This window comes from Suillus bovinus (assembly GCF_016758785.1).
Source record: "Suillus bovinus strain UH-Sbo-P2 chromosome Unknown EDB93scaffold_39, whole genome shotgun sequence".
NCBI lineage: Eukaryota > Fungi > Basidiomycota > Agaricomycetes > Boletales > Suillaceae > Suillus > Suillus bovinus.
This window is the reverse complement of record NW_024542095.1, coordinates 134,647-149,398: the sequence shown is the minus strand read 5'-3', so window position 1 is coordinate 149,398 and position 14,752 is coordinate 134,647. Positions and strand designations below refer to the sequence as shown.

Here is a 14,752-nt window from a genome sequence, read left to right as displayed (position 1 = left end):
TTCTTGCCATGAGTTTTTTTTAATCCTTGTTTTATGTCCGGGGGGAAGCCCTATGGTAGACAGTACATGCGGTATGAAATTTATGGTACTATATGGAAATGTCTTGGGTATGGAAGTCCTGTAATCCTGGTCCCGGCTTGCGCGAGGACGGTCAACTTGAATGCCATCTTAAGGCGATTGGGAGAAGGGGGGTGTCTGAGCACTGTTTGGCGTGTTTATTGGGGGTCACGTTCTCTCCAGTGGGCTTACATCACCGAAGGTGTTCGTTAGGCGTTTCAACGTGCGGGCGATGTATTTCAGAAGTGCCTTCAAGTTTATGCTTTTCCTCCCGTTCAGAAGGCCTGATAGGTTTGCCGTAAGTTAATCATGATGTGCTAAAGAAAGAATACCAAATTTTGGCGCGTGGAATCAAGGCAGTCCTCTACGCGATCTCCCCTTCTAGAGCATCCTGTCACGGTATGGTTTCTATGGTGAGTTAACATTTATGTAGGTCTACTCAACGCACTCAATCTCCGAGTTAGTACATCACGCAGGCAATTAAAGAGAGTAGTACTCTCGGACTTGAAGTCGAGCCAAATCGAGAAGTTCTGCACCAAGCTGCAAGCGTAAATCAACCATTGACTTCAGGCCGTGACTAATTCTACGCGTAAGGAGCGGTCTGTATTGCCTACCACAGCTGTGGAGAATGACAACCCTCTCCTTCACGTAAACCCTTGCCGTCTTCTGCTCGCGAAGTCGGCTTTACTGGGACCGCCTCGGCTAACAGCAGCCGATGTACTAGGGCCGCCGCATCAGGGAAGACTGGAGTTCTCTGAACAAGCGAAGGCAAAGAAAGAAAAGGCCGAGTGGTGATCGTAACGACCGTTGTACTCAAGGCAAATCCATCAGTCTCTCCCAGGGATCACCGATCGCATGCAGTCAGACCCTTCAGAACACCCATTTTCGGTCTTTGCACTCTACAGTCCTGAAAAAACGTCAAGGCTACTACGATACAGGTGTTTACCACAGCTGTCCTTATAGACGCTCGTGGTCTATATCGTTTCTGATCCCCTTACCAATATATGGCAGAAGCGATGGTGATTTTTGTCAGTGCGATCTTGGCAAGACAACAATGTCACAACTACATGACAATCGCCCATAACGGCCATCGTAAAACTAAGTCTACTCGTTACGATACTTAGGGTCCATATATTGTACTTATGCGTTGCTCAAAACAATCTTCAGCTACTAACCAACCACATGATCACGGAGGCTTGGTAGTTTAATCCCCATGATGGTGAACTTCGGTTGCACAATTTAATTTCTTCATGTTTGAGCTTAGCCTAGTCTCCGGCTGCCAACGCTTGACAACGCCAATACTACTTCTGACAAGTTGCAACGCCGGTGCATCGACAATTTCTCTGTTCTATCCTAGTTTTCCTCGACTTCGATGAAGTTCATCAAAATCCACAACAACACCTCGCAATATAGAAACCTATCAGCATCTATTATCCGTTAAAGCATTAACATATGATGTGGAAGACCCTAACTATCGCCATCCCTCTGCGGTAAGAGACCTAAACGTCGAGTATTATATAAGTGTGAAAATGTTTCTAAGATGTCCGACACAGTCCAGCTAGAACCTCCATCCTCCAGTGAGTCCCATCACATTATCTGGATCCACGGCACTCCTAATAGAATGGAGACTCGACACAGCATCCCCATACATATCCGCCAAAGCCGTGCCGGGAGGCGCACAATTGGGGTATATCAGTGCATTCGCAACGTTGTGACCAGCGTCTACAGCAAACTGCTTCATGTAGGCAGCGCTCTCTGCACCAAGCTGAAGCATCACCTCGTCATCGTTCGGATCCGTCCACCCATAATACACCTCAATGAATGAGTACCCCTGTCCTGAATCCCGTAAAGAAGGAAAAGCAGACGGTGTATCGGAATGACTGTATAGTGAGGGCAGTAAAGGGACAAGGTCGTATGAGATCAACGCGCCGCTTGATTGCGACAGCTGCTCGCCATAAAACTACATCAACGCTCTGATTAGTAGTGCCCGGACCAGATGAAAAGTGTGATTCACCAGTGTCTGGTTCTTGATCATCTGTAGTATGGACAGCGTGAATTGCTCGATGGGCACCCAGTGGAACATAGTCCTGTCTCCAGGTGAGCCAGCCAAACCAATTGCTGAACACGATATGATTTACCTTAGGCCCGATGTGGCATTCGCAGGTAATGTTTGAATAAAGTTCGAATAAGCCCTCGTCGAGATGTCCTTATCAAAGTGTGGGATTGCCAATAATTCATTGAAAATGCCATCCGGATAAGTCGGCGCATCATAGAATAGGATGTTTGATATCGCTGCCTATCGGAAAATCAGTTACTCGGCTATGGTCCTCACGTGAATCAATGGTAACGGACCACCCCAGATACGTAGTCGGTTGTGCTGTACACACAGGCTTTAGGATCAGTGACTGTCGATACAAAATTAGCTATAGCCGCATTGACTGCACCCCATTGATCCGCCGTGTATGAGATCCGTCCGCCCTGTAATGAATTACCATTAGAATCGTACCAATGCAGAAATGCGGTGCATACCCAGACTTGAGATTGGGTGTATGTCTTCAAAGTTACTGTGGTAACGATTCCCTGCAGCAGATTAGCAAGTGCACCAGCATCCGTGAAGCAACCATCGCGCACAAAATTATTGAATCCTCCCTGTAAAAAAAATTACCGAAAATGAAATGCTGACTATTTGCACGTCAAGACACACTTACCCGAAGGCCATAGAACAAATCTGGACTCGAAGAACTTGTGATATTCGCGACCGTGCCATTAGGCATCACAAGCTCAAAAGATACGACATTGTCGACAGACAAACCGTGTTGGTTGCTGAGGTATGAATATCCTGGCGAGATAGCAAAACGTTCAATCACCGATGCCGGTTTTCTGCGACTAGGTGAACCTACCTCCTCCAAGGACGATGCCGCCGACCCCAACACCAGTAGTCTTCGCTCCTACAACGGTCACGCCGTATTGGTCGAGTTCAGAATAGACATTGTCCCAGATTAACCCCATTCCGATAGTTGCTGTCTGGTCATTCGCGTCGTAAACGACTTCTGAAAATGAAAACAAAGCGATTTGGACTCCGGGGGTTGATGAAAACCCTGGATTTGCTGAATGACCACCACTTTTGACCTTTAACACAGCCGAGTGTAACGATCAAAATGCAAGCCAAAGAGTTGATGAACTCACTGCAAATGGGGTCTGGTTCTTGGCTAATATTTGAAGCTAATCTCAGGGTTAGCAAGCGAAATTAAACTGTGTACTATTCCATAAACTTACTGCGATTCCGAACGTCTTGGGCGTTTGCGGGCTCAAAGGAGCATGCAGAAAATTGAGAATTGGAAGAAGCCCAATGATCGTTGTCTTTGGTGTATTGGGGCGACCCTGCGCATAGCTTAGTACCTCTTGTGGTAATGAGTATTGACTGCACCCACCACTATAATACACTTTGGACGCAAAGGAGACAGCAGCAGCTATCTCATGGCAGGTGACAGTATATTCAGCTTTCTGCAGCTCTGTGGACGCGGAGAGGCCAATGAGGCCTGATATGACTGTGAAAGACAGACTAGAAAGGAGTGTCATTATAATTAGCTTTGACGAGAGAATAAAACATCAAGCGGTTTTCAGCATGACTCTTTAAATCGGAAATTTGGAAGGTATGGGAAGGCCATCACAGAATATAAAGAATGATAGATATTATGCCACATGTCAACCCGCAGCTTCGCATCGTTGATCGAGGAAATCAATTACAAGCAAAACTTTGAATTCCGAGGGACAGGCAAGCGTGAGAGATCCGCAGGGATGGAGGTAAAGATTTTGATCGCAGGCAGGCGGGATGGTAGTGACATCGTGAGTTGGCCTTGACTCGGACAGCATCTGAATCCGAGCAACCCACTGGCAGAACACAAGTCTGGATCCGCATAGACCTTACGTAGACCGGCCAAATCCCGCACTTTAGGAAGCCTGCACTCCCCTCCAGAACACTGTCTGCTCTCTTCGCGTGGGTCGGATAGAAACCTGACGTTGAATCGTGAGCCACAGGATTTTTGTGACATATTGGCCCGGGTCGACAAAGTATTACGAAAGGCCCGTGGCCTGAGATATCGACGTAACACACAAGGATTCAGACTCCTCGGTTCTCTCAGAGATGTCACTTTGTGACGGATTGATCTGGACCACTGAAATGAACGCTTAACTTATTACTAAGCGCTTAAGATTTCAGTAGCGCACTCAATCATCAATGCCACTCATGCAATTGGTGCTCGGACACAACTCGGATATGCTGCAGTAACACAACCAATCAACTTCTCTGAATATTAAAATTTGGGCCATGTTATATTGAGATGCTAAATTATTTATCAATGGCTATCCGATATTTGTTTTGTGTTGTGGATCGAGAGCAATACGTGATAGTTCTTCACCTGAGCTTTTATTACCATCGATGCACTTGAGGAGTGCAGATTCGGATGAATGCACACTCGAGGACACCGATGTTAGCTGGCTCTGGTACTTAGTCTTCCAAGATGTGTTTTCAGACCACTCAAAAATATATCCTATTCTGAGAGATAATCATAGAAGTACCAGCCAGTGCTATACAATCCATATGTAATGAGCGCGCGAATAGTGCCTGTATAAGTATTACATTGAGATAGACCATCATGACTATTACTGAGTTAGTTCGTGATGAGATACGCCCTCCGGTTATAGAGGACAGTGCCCTCATACAACGCCAGTCAAGACAGTAGGCTGCCTCGTTAGACGTGGTGACCCCATGCTCTTCCGAGGCTTACGGGTCCTGGCTTGCGCAGGAGATGACCTGATAATTCGGGGTTGTCCATCCTTCCTAGGCCTCAATGTTTTGTAGACCTGCCATTCCTTCCCCTCGACCGTGATGCTACCGAGGTGCTTGGTGTTCTCTTTGTTTACAAGTTCGCTTTGTATCTGCGGGGCCTTCGGAGAAGGCAACATCGGTCGAACTTGAGGCTTGAACGTGGGGTCAATGATGACAGTCCCATGTGCTCCGAGCATGGGGAGACCTTGAGAATTCAATTTCTCACCCGTAGGTCCAACTCCAAACTCTGATGCGTCTTCTTCCTCTTCGATATAGATAGACGGCTCAGGCGAGGCGAAGTGAACATGCCTTGCAGTGCTTGCACCAGAAGACCCGTCCGCTGCCGGTAAAGTCGAGTTCATCTCCCTTGCCACCCGTTCTTTTTCCTCGCGGCCGAGTAATCTTCCGACCTGAGTCAAAAAGGTCTCGTGGTTCCTCTGAAACTCGTGCTCGAGAACTTGCTCTTTAGTCAAGTTTGTAGCAGAGCCGATGGGCTTCTGTAATACATATCTCATGCGAACACCAGAGCTAGTCTGCTCGACAGTGCGAGTGCCAAGTGAATTGTTGTGCCAAAAGTTGATCCCTTTGAAGCCGATGCGCTCAGGGCTGCGCTGAAGTGGCTGAGGCCTCTTCACGGGTGTGCGAAGGACAGAGCCCGCGTCGAACGCATGCTGGGTCATAGGAGTCTGAGGAAAGCACGTCGTCGTGGTGCTCGGCGGTGGTGTAGCGTCCCCTTCCTCGTCTACATCCATGTAGTTTTCTTCTTCATTATCGTCCATGTTGTGTTCGGGATAGATCCAGCGCGTATGAGCGCCAAGACCAGTAGCAGTTTGAGTGATCAAGACAGATGTGCCATCTACATCACGACATCTAAGATAATAGCCGTTGCTAACCTTGGTCTTGCGTGTTACATTGGAATTGCGAGATGCCATTGTGGAGTATCCGAGTCGCGATGTGTGATAGGGGTATGAGTACTTGAGTAATGAAAGCTAGGAAAGTGTTCAGTAGATTCGGAAGTAGAGTGTGATGGTTAACCTGGAGAAGCTCGTTCAGCTACTCAAATATGTTTCCTAGCGGGTGCTTTGGCAGAAGTGGATGAAAGAGTTCTTTGAGCTTTGTCTGGCTGCTTTATCCATTCTTTTATCTTCGCTGCCCATGATCCATTTCAGGAAGTTATCCGGACTAAGGGCGGCCACACTGGCCCAGGCAGGTTCTTTGACTCAGTTAGTTGGGCCCAATAGTGCTAGTGTGGCGGCCTTGGCGTGATCACAGCCTTCTAGAGCGCTGAATGATCCGGCGCGTTTGCGTGACTCGGTGTAGTAGGTGGCAGACTGGCGTGGGAACCCGAAACAAGTGCGTCACGGTTGCGTGGACAAAAGTTTCTTCGTTATCATGACTGTGTGGACTGACTCGACCAGAATTCCACAGGCAGAATCCAGATTCTGCAACGAAATGTCATTGTGTAAGTCACCTTTGAACCTTTAACATGGATAATTCCCATGTGTTTAATGGTACCGGTTGCTGACCGCGAAACCGACTCGGACTGGGTAGCCAGCTGTTGCATACACACTATGTTTCCAAGGAAGGGAACATGCCAACGAGCTCCCACCCAAGGCTTAGTGACCACAAGCAACTTGTCATTTTTTCACTGGCTACCCGGGCCGGGCCGCTGACTCCCGGTCGTCCATTGGTCATTGGCTATATTACAAACTGAACTGGAGAAGGACAATATGTTATCATGTCCACTATACTTCATCACGGAGTCCGAAACATCTCATTGATCGACACAAGCAGCATTAATTGTGGACATTTCCACTCTCAAACGTCCACAGCTCAAGCCGTTAAAGGTAGCACTCCCATACGAGCGCGATGTTCCAAAACCATAACACAACACCTCAAGACACTTAATCCACGCCCAACTACCTTGAAGAAATATGTTCTACAAGTCGCCATACCGTCATATCCCATTCTTTCCGCAAACTCCTGCTGGACCCAGGTTGTTGAACCCCTCGAAGAAACCTTGCTTTCTTCCTTTCATTTTTTCGCGCGATCCTTCACCGCGTGTCGACTCCCCTTCAAGCGCCCGCAAGGTAAATGCACCTGCATTCTTTGACTATAACGCACCTCCTACACAGGGCCTTCCGTACATCTTCGAGCCCGCCTCAGCCAACACCACCCGTGTTAATCATCCACTCAAAAATGCTGTTTCAAAAGTCTTCAAGAAGAGCGCCCCCACCAAGGCTTTCTCAAGTCAAATAATCCACCCGCGCCGCAAAATTTGGCACAAGCGCTTCACGTACCATCTCACAGTCACTCGTCCTGGACTCCGTCGCAAAGGCCCCCGGTTCTTCAATCCAGCGAAGCTCAAGCGCGAAAAAGCAGCGGTGGCTCTTGGCAACTTTGAAAATGCCGCCCTCAAGACTATGAAAGCCTGCGGTATGACCGCCGAAGATCGTATCTTCCTCAAGCAGCTTGAAGAGCTCCGTCTCGATCAGATGCGCAGGCATGCGCTTGGAGATGCTAGAGAGGTCGTCGCACGCGCTGAAGCATTGGGTCCACAACGTGAGTTGGAGCATGCGGAGCGCGACCGTCAAGCTACCCTCCGATTGGAGGAGAATACACGGAGGAAGAAGGAAGAGGAGGAATCCCGCCGTTTGGGGGAGCTGCGCCGCTTGGAGGAGGAACGTCGGCGGCAGGAGGAGGAGAAGCGTAGACAAGAGGAGGCCAGGCGCAGACAAGAAGAACTTAGGCGTCGCGCAGAGGAACAGGCCCGTCTTCGTGAGCAGCGTGAGCGCGAACTCCAGGCCAAACGAGAGGCTTTCCGTAAGGCTCAAGAGGAAGCTGAACGTCGCGCCCGTGAGCAAGCCGAGCGGCACCTTCGTGAAGAAGCTCAACGACAAGAAAGGCAGCGTCAAGAAGAACTTCGTCGCAACAAAGTTCAAGCAGATATTGTCGATTTTTTTCAGCTCTACGACGCAAAGTGGCAAGAGCTCAAACTGAGCAAGACGTTGACTTCAGTCATGCTCCGCGAGATGCCGTGGCCCCTCTTTCAGCATGGCTGCGCATCCCCTGATGATATCTCCCGCCGCAGCATGGAAGCATTCATCTTCCACCCTCTCCGCCCAGGGATGGAGACCAAGTCACGTAAGGACCGACTGAAGGTAGAGATCCTTCGATTTCACCCCGACAAGTTTAACTCGAACATCGTGCGCAAATTGCGGGAGTGCGATAGGGGAAGGGCGATCGAAATTGCGGGAGCGCTAGCTAGAATGCTGACGAACATGATGGCTGAAGAGATTGAGAAAGAGACGAATCAATAGATCGACATATGCTGGAATGCTGTAGTCGTTGACAATTTAGCGTTGGCTATCAAATAATGTTCAATCTTGCGAGTAACAAGCAAGTCCTCACAGCAATACCAATCATCAGAGCGATTCTGTGTATTCACACTAAAACATTTGAGCCTTATAAAAATAACACAAACTTCCTTTCAGAGTCCCTTGACACGCCAAAAGGCAGTGATAATCAAGGCTCAGCTTGATTATCGCAGACTATATTTTATGCTACTCAGGTAAGCAACTGGCTTACACTACTAGTAGACGACGATCTTATAATAACTACTTACATCTAGACAACAACATTCACTTTTCCGCGTCCTTCTTGACCACATACACAAGCCAATCACATATGTGTGCCAAGTATATCCTTGCGTAGTGTGCGACCAACCCGAAGGACCGATCATGCTCGATGAATTGAACCCCATTGCCTGTTCACTAGCCTTGGACAACGGGTACGATCATCAGCCCAGACGACAGTTGGGATGATGCTGGATTCAAGGATAACTCAGTCAATGTTGACAACAATTCATCACCGCTATGACAGGTGACGATGTCCCTTGTTAGCATCCTGGATCGACTAAGCGACCCCACTTACTTGGAGACCCTCACTTAGTAATAGGTATCTACATCATGGCATGCAGAATTCAAGCACTTTATCACCTCCTACATATCACAGATTCAGACAAGGCATTCATGAAAACCCTGGCTTAAGATCCCTGCAAATCCTCTGGTCTGTTTAACAATCTCCCCTCCATCCCACCTTCAACCATCACTACTTGACCAGTGACATGACCGGAGAGAGTGGACGATGCAAGGACTACGATCTGCGTTGCGATGTCGATCGGCATGGCCACCTTCTTAAGCGGACTCCTGCAATAGCACGAAATTCAACATGGACCATGAATCATCACGATAGTATCACTGACGTAGCCAATACACGATACACTGTTTGAGGATCCTTCAAGGCCTCTTCAGCCATGGGTGTCTTGACCCAGCCAGGCGCAATACAGTTGACTCTGCCTTTGGGGGCTATCTTCACGATTTCATTCTTGAGAGTCAAATTCAAACCATACATCATTGCTAAGATATGATAAGTCTAAGTCGAACTGCAGACATAATCATTACTGACCGCTTTTCGTCGCAGCGTAGTCACCGTGATTGGCTTCGCCATACTTCCCAGCCGTACTTCCGATAAGCACGATAGCTGCTTTTTCCTTGACAGTAGAGGGTGCACTTTCTAGGTGCTTCAGATATTCTCTACACACCAAGAATGATGACGTCAAGTTCGTAGTCATGGTGGTATTCCATTGCTCGAGCGTCATCCTTGCGATTGGGACATCTAAAGTGGGATATATAGCGTGATTGACGATCACCACCTGTACGGGGCCATGAGGCATAGCAGATAATGACTCAAACATAGCGATCACGGCTTCCTCTCGAGACAGATTCGCCTGGACATGTTGAAGATTGGGGTTCGATGCCTGAAGTTCCTGGATTGGACCAAATTGCGAGTTATAATGTGCGGTCACGTTTGCTCCCAGTGCTGGATGTTTGTTTTAACTCAGTAGTCATCACTCACTGGCAAGAGTAAACTACTTACCACAAAACAATTTTACAGTCTCTAGCCCAATTCCCCCACTTGCCCCTGCTCGAGTGCTGTCAGGTCAGTATAATACAATAGGATACTGTATAATACGACCTGTAACAAAGACATGCACTCCTTGCAATCCAAGATCCATGACGTGCTGTAGTGGTCAGTGTGATTCAGATGTCTACTTGGATAACCAGTTGAACGATAACAGACGATAGCGGCCTCAGTAGGCAATTGAAATATCGAGGTGTGAAAATAACCATTGTACTACTCATGTAACTTGTGCCATTGAACAGGTGACCCATGCCGATTATGTATAACTTCAAGCGCGTGTTTAGTATGAGTGCTTCAAATTGTAAGTAGTAGACATGTGACGTCAATATGTCACTGGTTTCCAGTTGGTCACATTGTATACTCCGCGCCAACATCAACCGACGATTCGAGGCCGTTTGAGTGGAGTCTTAGCGCGAACGACGACCACCGCCAATATACTCTATTTCTTTTGAAGCTGGACCCATAAAATTTCTAGCTCTGGTCACCAATCGTCGGGCAGACTACCAATGCTGACCGCTACGACAACGATGGCAATGGCGACTGTACGTGTTGCTTCATAAACCGTCCACAAAAGGTTTGTCGTCGACGGAAGCAACACTACCATTACTGTACAATCGTGCAGTGAGAGTATTTCTTCATCGAGACGTCGTAATCATGTCCACATTATCAAGCGCTGCATTCGCACTCCTCCCGCCTCCCCTTGCGCCCTCGCCTCATCCTTAGATGTCCACCGGAGGAAGTGGGATATTCTTTGCATTATCCTTGAGACCACCGTTTTCTCTTCTACCACAGCCACTCCGAGAATCCCCACTCTTGTCTCCACCAATCATTTATTTCCACTTTGTATGCTCGATCTCTCACTTTATCTACACCTTCATCGCTGTATCGAAAACCTAGCTCCGCATTCCTTCCTCACCAAGTCGTCATCGCACTCGTCGCATCCAGCATCAAGATAGATTGCCCAAATACTGATCGTGAGATTACAGAGGACTGGTTGTCAAAACGCAGTCAATATGATTTTGTACCTTCCATAGGTAAAAATCTATCACGAAGTTCTAGATCTCTACCGCTTGCATGTCTTTCCTTGTTTGGGCGAGTGGGAATACGTGAATGAATTTCTATCATACGAAAATGAATTCTCGTCTAACAAATGACGCGTGAGTTTAAATAATTTCATGATTCCCTTGTGTATCATACTGAATACGACATTTACTTGGCTCTCAAGGCTCAACACGCTGAAGCGCTGGAGAGAAAAAAGCAAAAGACGCCAAAACCTGAGACTTTTCCCCCTACATGAACGCCTCCACTCCATTCTCTATCCCCAGCATCTTCCTCAAACTCTCGTCCAAAACTTATCCGCCGGAAATCTGTGTCTTCCACCTCTGCAGTTTCAGATGCTACCATAACCAGATACCGTCAAGGAAGTTCACAGTCTCGTGACTGCACAGCTCCCAGCCACCCTAGACTTATCCGATCTTATTTCAACCACTATTTCACCGCAAACAGAATAGCCACTCTGTCGATTTTGTTCTTCCTAATTCCCCTTCCGTCTTTGATCCTCCAGAAGCGGCTGCGCTTAGAGAAACCTACAGACTTGGTACGGAGGAGGCTACATGGCGAGTCGACTATGAGACGATTATGGAATTAGTGAGTGAGTGCGGTTTTAGATACTGTTAGGATGGGCGGCGTGGGACTCGTATGACTTATGGTACGCCTGCCTAGTATCAATCTCCTAGTCAGAAATTGGAATATGCATAATCATACTAGTACTTGCCCATATCCTAGCGACCCCAGTGAATGCCCTGCGATCGAGTATCACATGCACATGGTAAGTCACGATAGGCTGTGAGCATTAGCCTGAAATTAGTGACCAGCCTTTGATTTAGATTGGTTTGCCCAGAACAAATGCTATCCTCTACAGGAGATTGATTCGATCATTTCGCGTCTTCCGCACCGCCGTCCATTGAGAACCTGTCCGCGCTTCTGAGAAGCAATATACATGATGTTCTTAAATGCCAAAGATGAGATGCAGCCTCAGCACAAATTTGGACATCTGAACGGATTGTACAATTCAAAGAATACCACAATGTATACAAACTTGCCGCAGCTCATGTCAAGTCCTTGTGAGAAATGATGGGTGGATGACTCAATCCCAGTTCAGCGCATCCACGAACGTCGGAGGCAGCGAGTCAATGTAGGACACAGCAGCAAAACTAGCGCGTGCGGGGGAATCAAAGTACGATCTTCGGCGTGGAATATGAATTGAAACCTGTTCGTGATGAAACTTGTTTCAATACCACATGCTCGGGTCCTCGGGAGGTTACAGGGATTTTCCCTATATGTAAGCTGGCGAACTTATCATTATGGTCTACATATAGTTTAGCCTGCATGACAGAGAAACAGAGACCATTAACGTAATACGGTTCATACTAGGTCCATAGTATACGCGTACGACGAACCGGTTTAGATACTGAAGTACTGATATTTCAGAAGGTAAATACAGACTCAGTATCAGACTGATTCGGACTGATCAAAGTCCAAATAAGCACAAACAGAACAGTGCTACTCGATCGACCACTTGTAATCCCATGTTCACGCGCAGATGCTTATGCAGTTTCATCTACGTTTCATTAGTAACAGTGACCACATGCTCACTGTCACTGACTCGGATGGAATGGCTTGGAAACGCGTTTATTTCGTTGCGAACACGCTTAATGCTTCGTGTGTTACAGATCAATACGCGTGGATTTGAATGACGGCGTGGCTTCTCAAAATATATTTCCATTCTACTTGGACAATTGCTGCTGTAGCCATTCGTTTCATATATCCACTGGCGCGGATCTGATCACTGTAAAAGTGCTGGATAGTGCACACCTGCGTAAACAACATTGTCCCAGGCCGATCGCAATATGACCTACGTCTCGAACGATCCCTCTAATTGGCCGTATCTCGAATGGAGTCGTAGATACAACTATTTTATAGGTTCGTCCCATAATTCTAGTGATATATCACTGTCATTGAGCGTGATTTTGCAGTTGCGACCTTGACCACGATTATACATGATTGGGGTAAGCGAGATGATACTTTTGGAGGGAAACATCGATCTAAACTTGTTTTCAAGTACTTACATTTTCACAAGAGGCAAGTTGGTGCCATTACCGGTACCATGCAGCCATCTCACTAATAATCAATTAACAGTTCGAACTGATATTGGTGAGCAAAGTCCTATATCAGAAGCAAACAGGGTAATACAGTCGATTCGGGCTAGAGGCAACGCTGCACCCTCATGAGCATTCTTTATGTCTGTGTACGTATTTGATATGTTGCCGAGTTGTTTTCACTCAACTATATGCTAGGTTCGCTACAGTGGAATACTATTTTTGATGTATGTTTTCAACACTAGCCAGATGACATTACCCTGTGTTGATAAGCCATATTTCACAACCAGCGCCTATATACTAGGTATGTGTGTTCATATATGTTCGTTTATTCTGCCTGATGGCATGCAGCGAATTTCCAAATCTCAATTACAGATGCAGTGGGTATTCTTCACTGATGCCTGCCATTCCCATTCAACTACTGACTGCACTCCTACATAGGGGTAAGTGATAGTTACACCAGTTTTTTCTTCGAGATAATGACTTGAACAGTTGTGAGTTGACTCGAAATATCTATTTAAAAAATGCACATCAGTAACTTGGTTTTCAGGCAAAACTATTTGGTTGATACAGGCGTGGACGCCTGCGATAATCAATGCCATGCTGGGAGGTGAGTACGGCACCTAATCATAATAACTTGGCTGAAATGTTTGCAAGTCATCATGACAACTCGGATATACGCTATGTACCAGGGTTCCAAAAGGATACTCATCCTTCTCCTTGTAGTCTTACTGGCTTGTACGATTGCCTCCGTGGTCATGACGGTGATAGGAAACATTGGTGTTTCAGGGGGTAAGCTTAAAGTATGAATGAAATTCTCAGGACTCATGCACGGATAACAGTGGAGAAAATCCTTTCTGGCAACCATCAGTGTTCTGAAAATATGAGCGCCGAGGAGACGCGTCTGAATGCCGAGAGCACGATACCCACCACCGTATGGGAAACCCTTGCATTGTGTCTTGCAGTCTGTATTGTTATCAAACACTTCCGCGAATTGCAAAAATCACCGACAGGGGCAAACATCAAAAACGTTTTCACATTTTTAATGAAGGGTCATATGCTGTACTTTGTAGCGTGAGTTCAAATGATTTTGATATATTGTCTCGTTGAAGTTCTGGATGTACTAGCTTTACTGTTGTGGCTTGCTTCAATCTCGGCACACTGTCTCCAAATCTCTCGGTACGCCAACTGCTCATCGTCGACTGCATACTGCTCATCATTTCTGAAGCCCTCTTCCGTGGGAGTCAGTTTTTATTACGGTATCGGCGAAGTTGCCCAGGCCATGCAGATATTTGTGTTGGGGCCCCGTCTTATCCTTAGCATTCGAGAATATCACGATCAACACATGGTGAGCTCTGACGAAGAAACTTGTTTTACTACAATAGATATTTGTACAGGGCAGAGAACAGATCGTTCATGAAGGAGTTTTGTGATTATTAGAATAACTTTTGCACACAAACTTGCCGGGAATCACTATTAGCTCGTACGCAGTACACACACGCACTGGGGAATATCGAGCATTTTTGCCTTTCACTATACGATCATGCCATCAGCGTGATTGGATGTGTGCAGTCTACGTTCCCGCAAGATTCAACTATGACTCCTATAGAGCCAATTCCCCGAGACTGTGTGAATAAAAACACCTTTGGCACCGGACTTTACATCTTGGGTGGTGAGCCTGCGAAGAGAATGAATTAATGGATGGATGGGCAGTGAGCAATACTTG

General features: G+C 46.9%; 5 protein-coding genes across 5 annotated transcripts; 2 read left to right on the top strand and 3 right to left on the bottom strand.

Moving 5' to 3' along the window:
- Nucleotides 1-1,615: 1,615 nt before the first annotated feature.
- EDB93DRAFT_1087840 (FAD dependent oxidoreductase) lies at nucleotides 1,616-3,636 on the bottom strand (the record flags this gene model as incomplete). The annotated part of the gene is made up of 11 exons (XM_041446085.1): nucleotides 1,616-2,017; nucleotides 2,072-2,144; nucleotides 2,196-2,353; nucleotides 2,410-2,535; nucleotides 2,587-2,637; nucleotides 2,689-2,706; nucleotides 2,766-2,896; nucleotides 2,958-3,186; nucleotides 3,244-3,279; nucleotides 3,347-3,438; nucleotides 3,480-3,636. 11 exons carry the CDS (start codon nucleotides 3,634-3,636, stop codon nucleotides 1,616-1,618), a joined length of 1,473 nt encoding a protein of 490 aa, XP_041306356.1.
- Nucleotides 3,637-4,589: 953 nt separating this feature from the next.
- EDB93DRAFT_1153954 (uncharacterized protein) lies at nucleotides 4,590-6,272 on the bottom strand. Its single transcript, XM_041449807.1, has one exon. It carries the CDS (start codon nucleotides 5,815-5,817, stop codon nucleotides 4,774-4,776), a length of 1,044 nt encoding a protein of 347 aa, XP_041306355.1. The 5' UTR covers nucleotides 5,818-6,272; the 3' UTR covers nucleotides 4,590-4,773.
- A 1,036-nt stretch (nucleotides 6,273-7,308) lies between these two features.
- On the top strand, nucleotides 7,309-8,205 carry EDB93DRAFT_1241310 (uncharacterized protein; the record flags this gene model as incomplete). Its single annotated transcript, XM_041451860.1, has 1 exon — nucleotides 7,309-8,205. One exon carries the CDS (start codon nucleotides 7,309-7,311, stop codon nucleotides 8,203-8,205), a length of 897 nt encoding a protein of 298 aa, XP_041306354.1.
- A 584-nt stretch (nucleotides 8,206-8,789) lies between these two features.
- EDB93DRAFT_547219 (NAD-P-binding protein) lies at nucleotides 8,790-10,108 on the bottom strand. Its single transcript, XM_041456681.1, has 6 exons — nucleotides 10,028-10,108; nucleotides 9,923-9,968; nucleotides 9,824-9,868; nucleotides 9,353-9,766; nucleotides 9,150-9,303; nucleotides 8,790-9,093 (listed from the first exon to the last, which is right to left on the bottom strand). The coding sequence occupies exons 2-6, from the start codon at nucleotides 9,960-9,962 to the stop codon at nucleotides 8,931-8,933; spliced, it is 816 nt and encodes a 271-aa protein (XP_041306353.1). The 5' UTR covers nucleotides 9,963-9,968; nucleotides 10,028-10,108; the 3' UTR covers nucleotides 8,790-8,930.
- A 3,580-nt stretch (nucleotides 10,109-13,688) lies between these two features.
- EDB93DRAFT_1251742 (uncharacterized protein) lies at nucleotides 13,689-14,459 on the top strand (the record flags this gene model as incomplete). The annotated part of the gene is made up of 5 exons (XM_041453200.1): nucleotides 13,689-13,818; nucleotides 13,869-14,100; nucleotides 14,154-14,205; nucleotides 14,255-14,374; nucleotides 14,424-14,459. 5 exons carry the CDS (start codon nucleotides 13,689-13,691, stop codon nucleotides 14,457-14,459), a joined length of 570 nt encoding a protein of 189 aa, XP_041306352.1.
- Nucleotides 14,460-14,752: the final 293 nt, after the last annotated feature.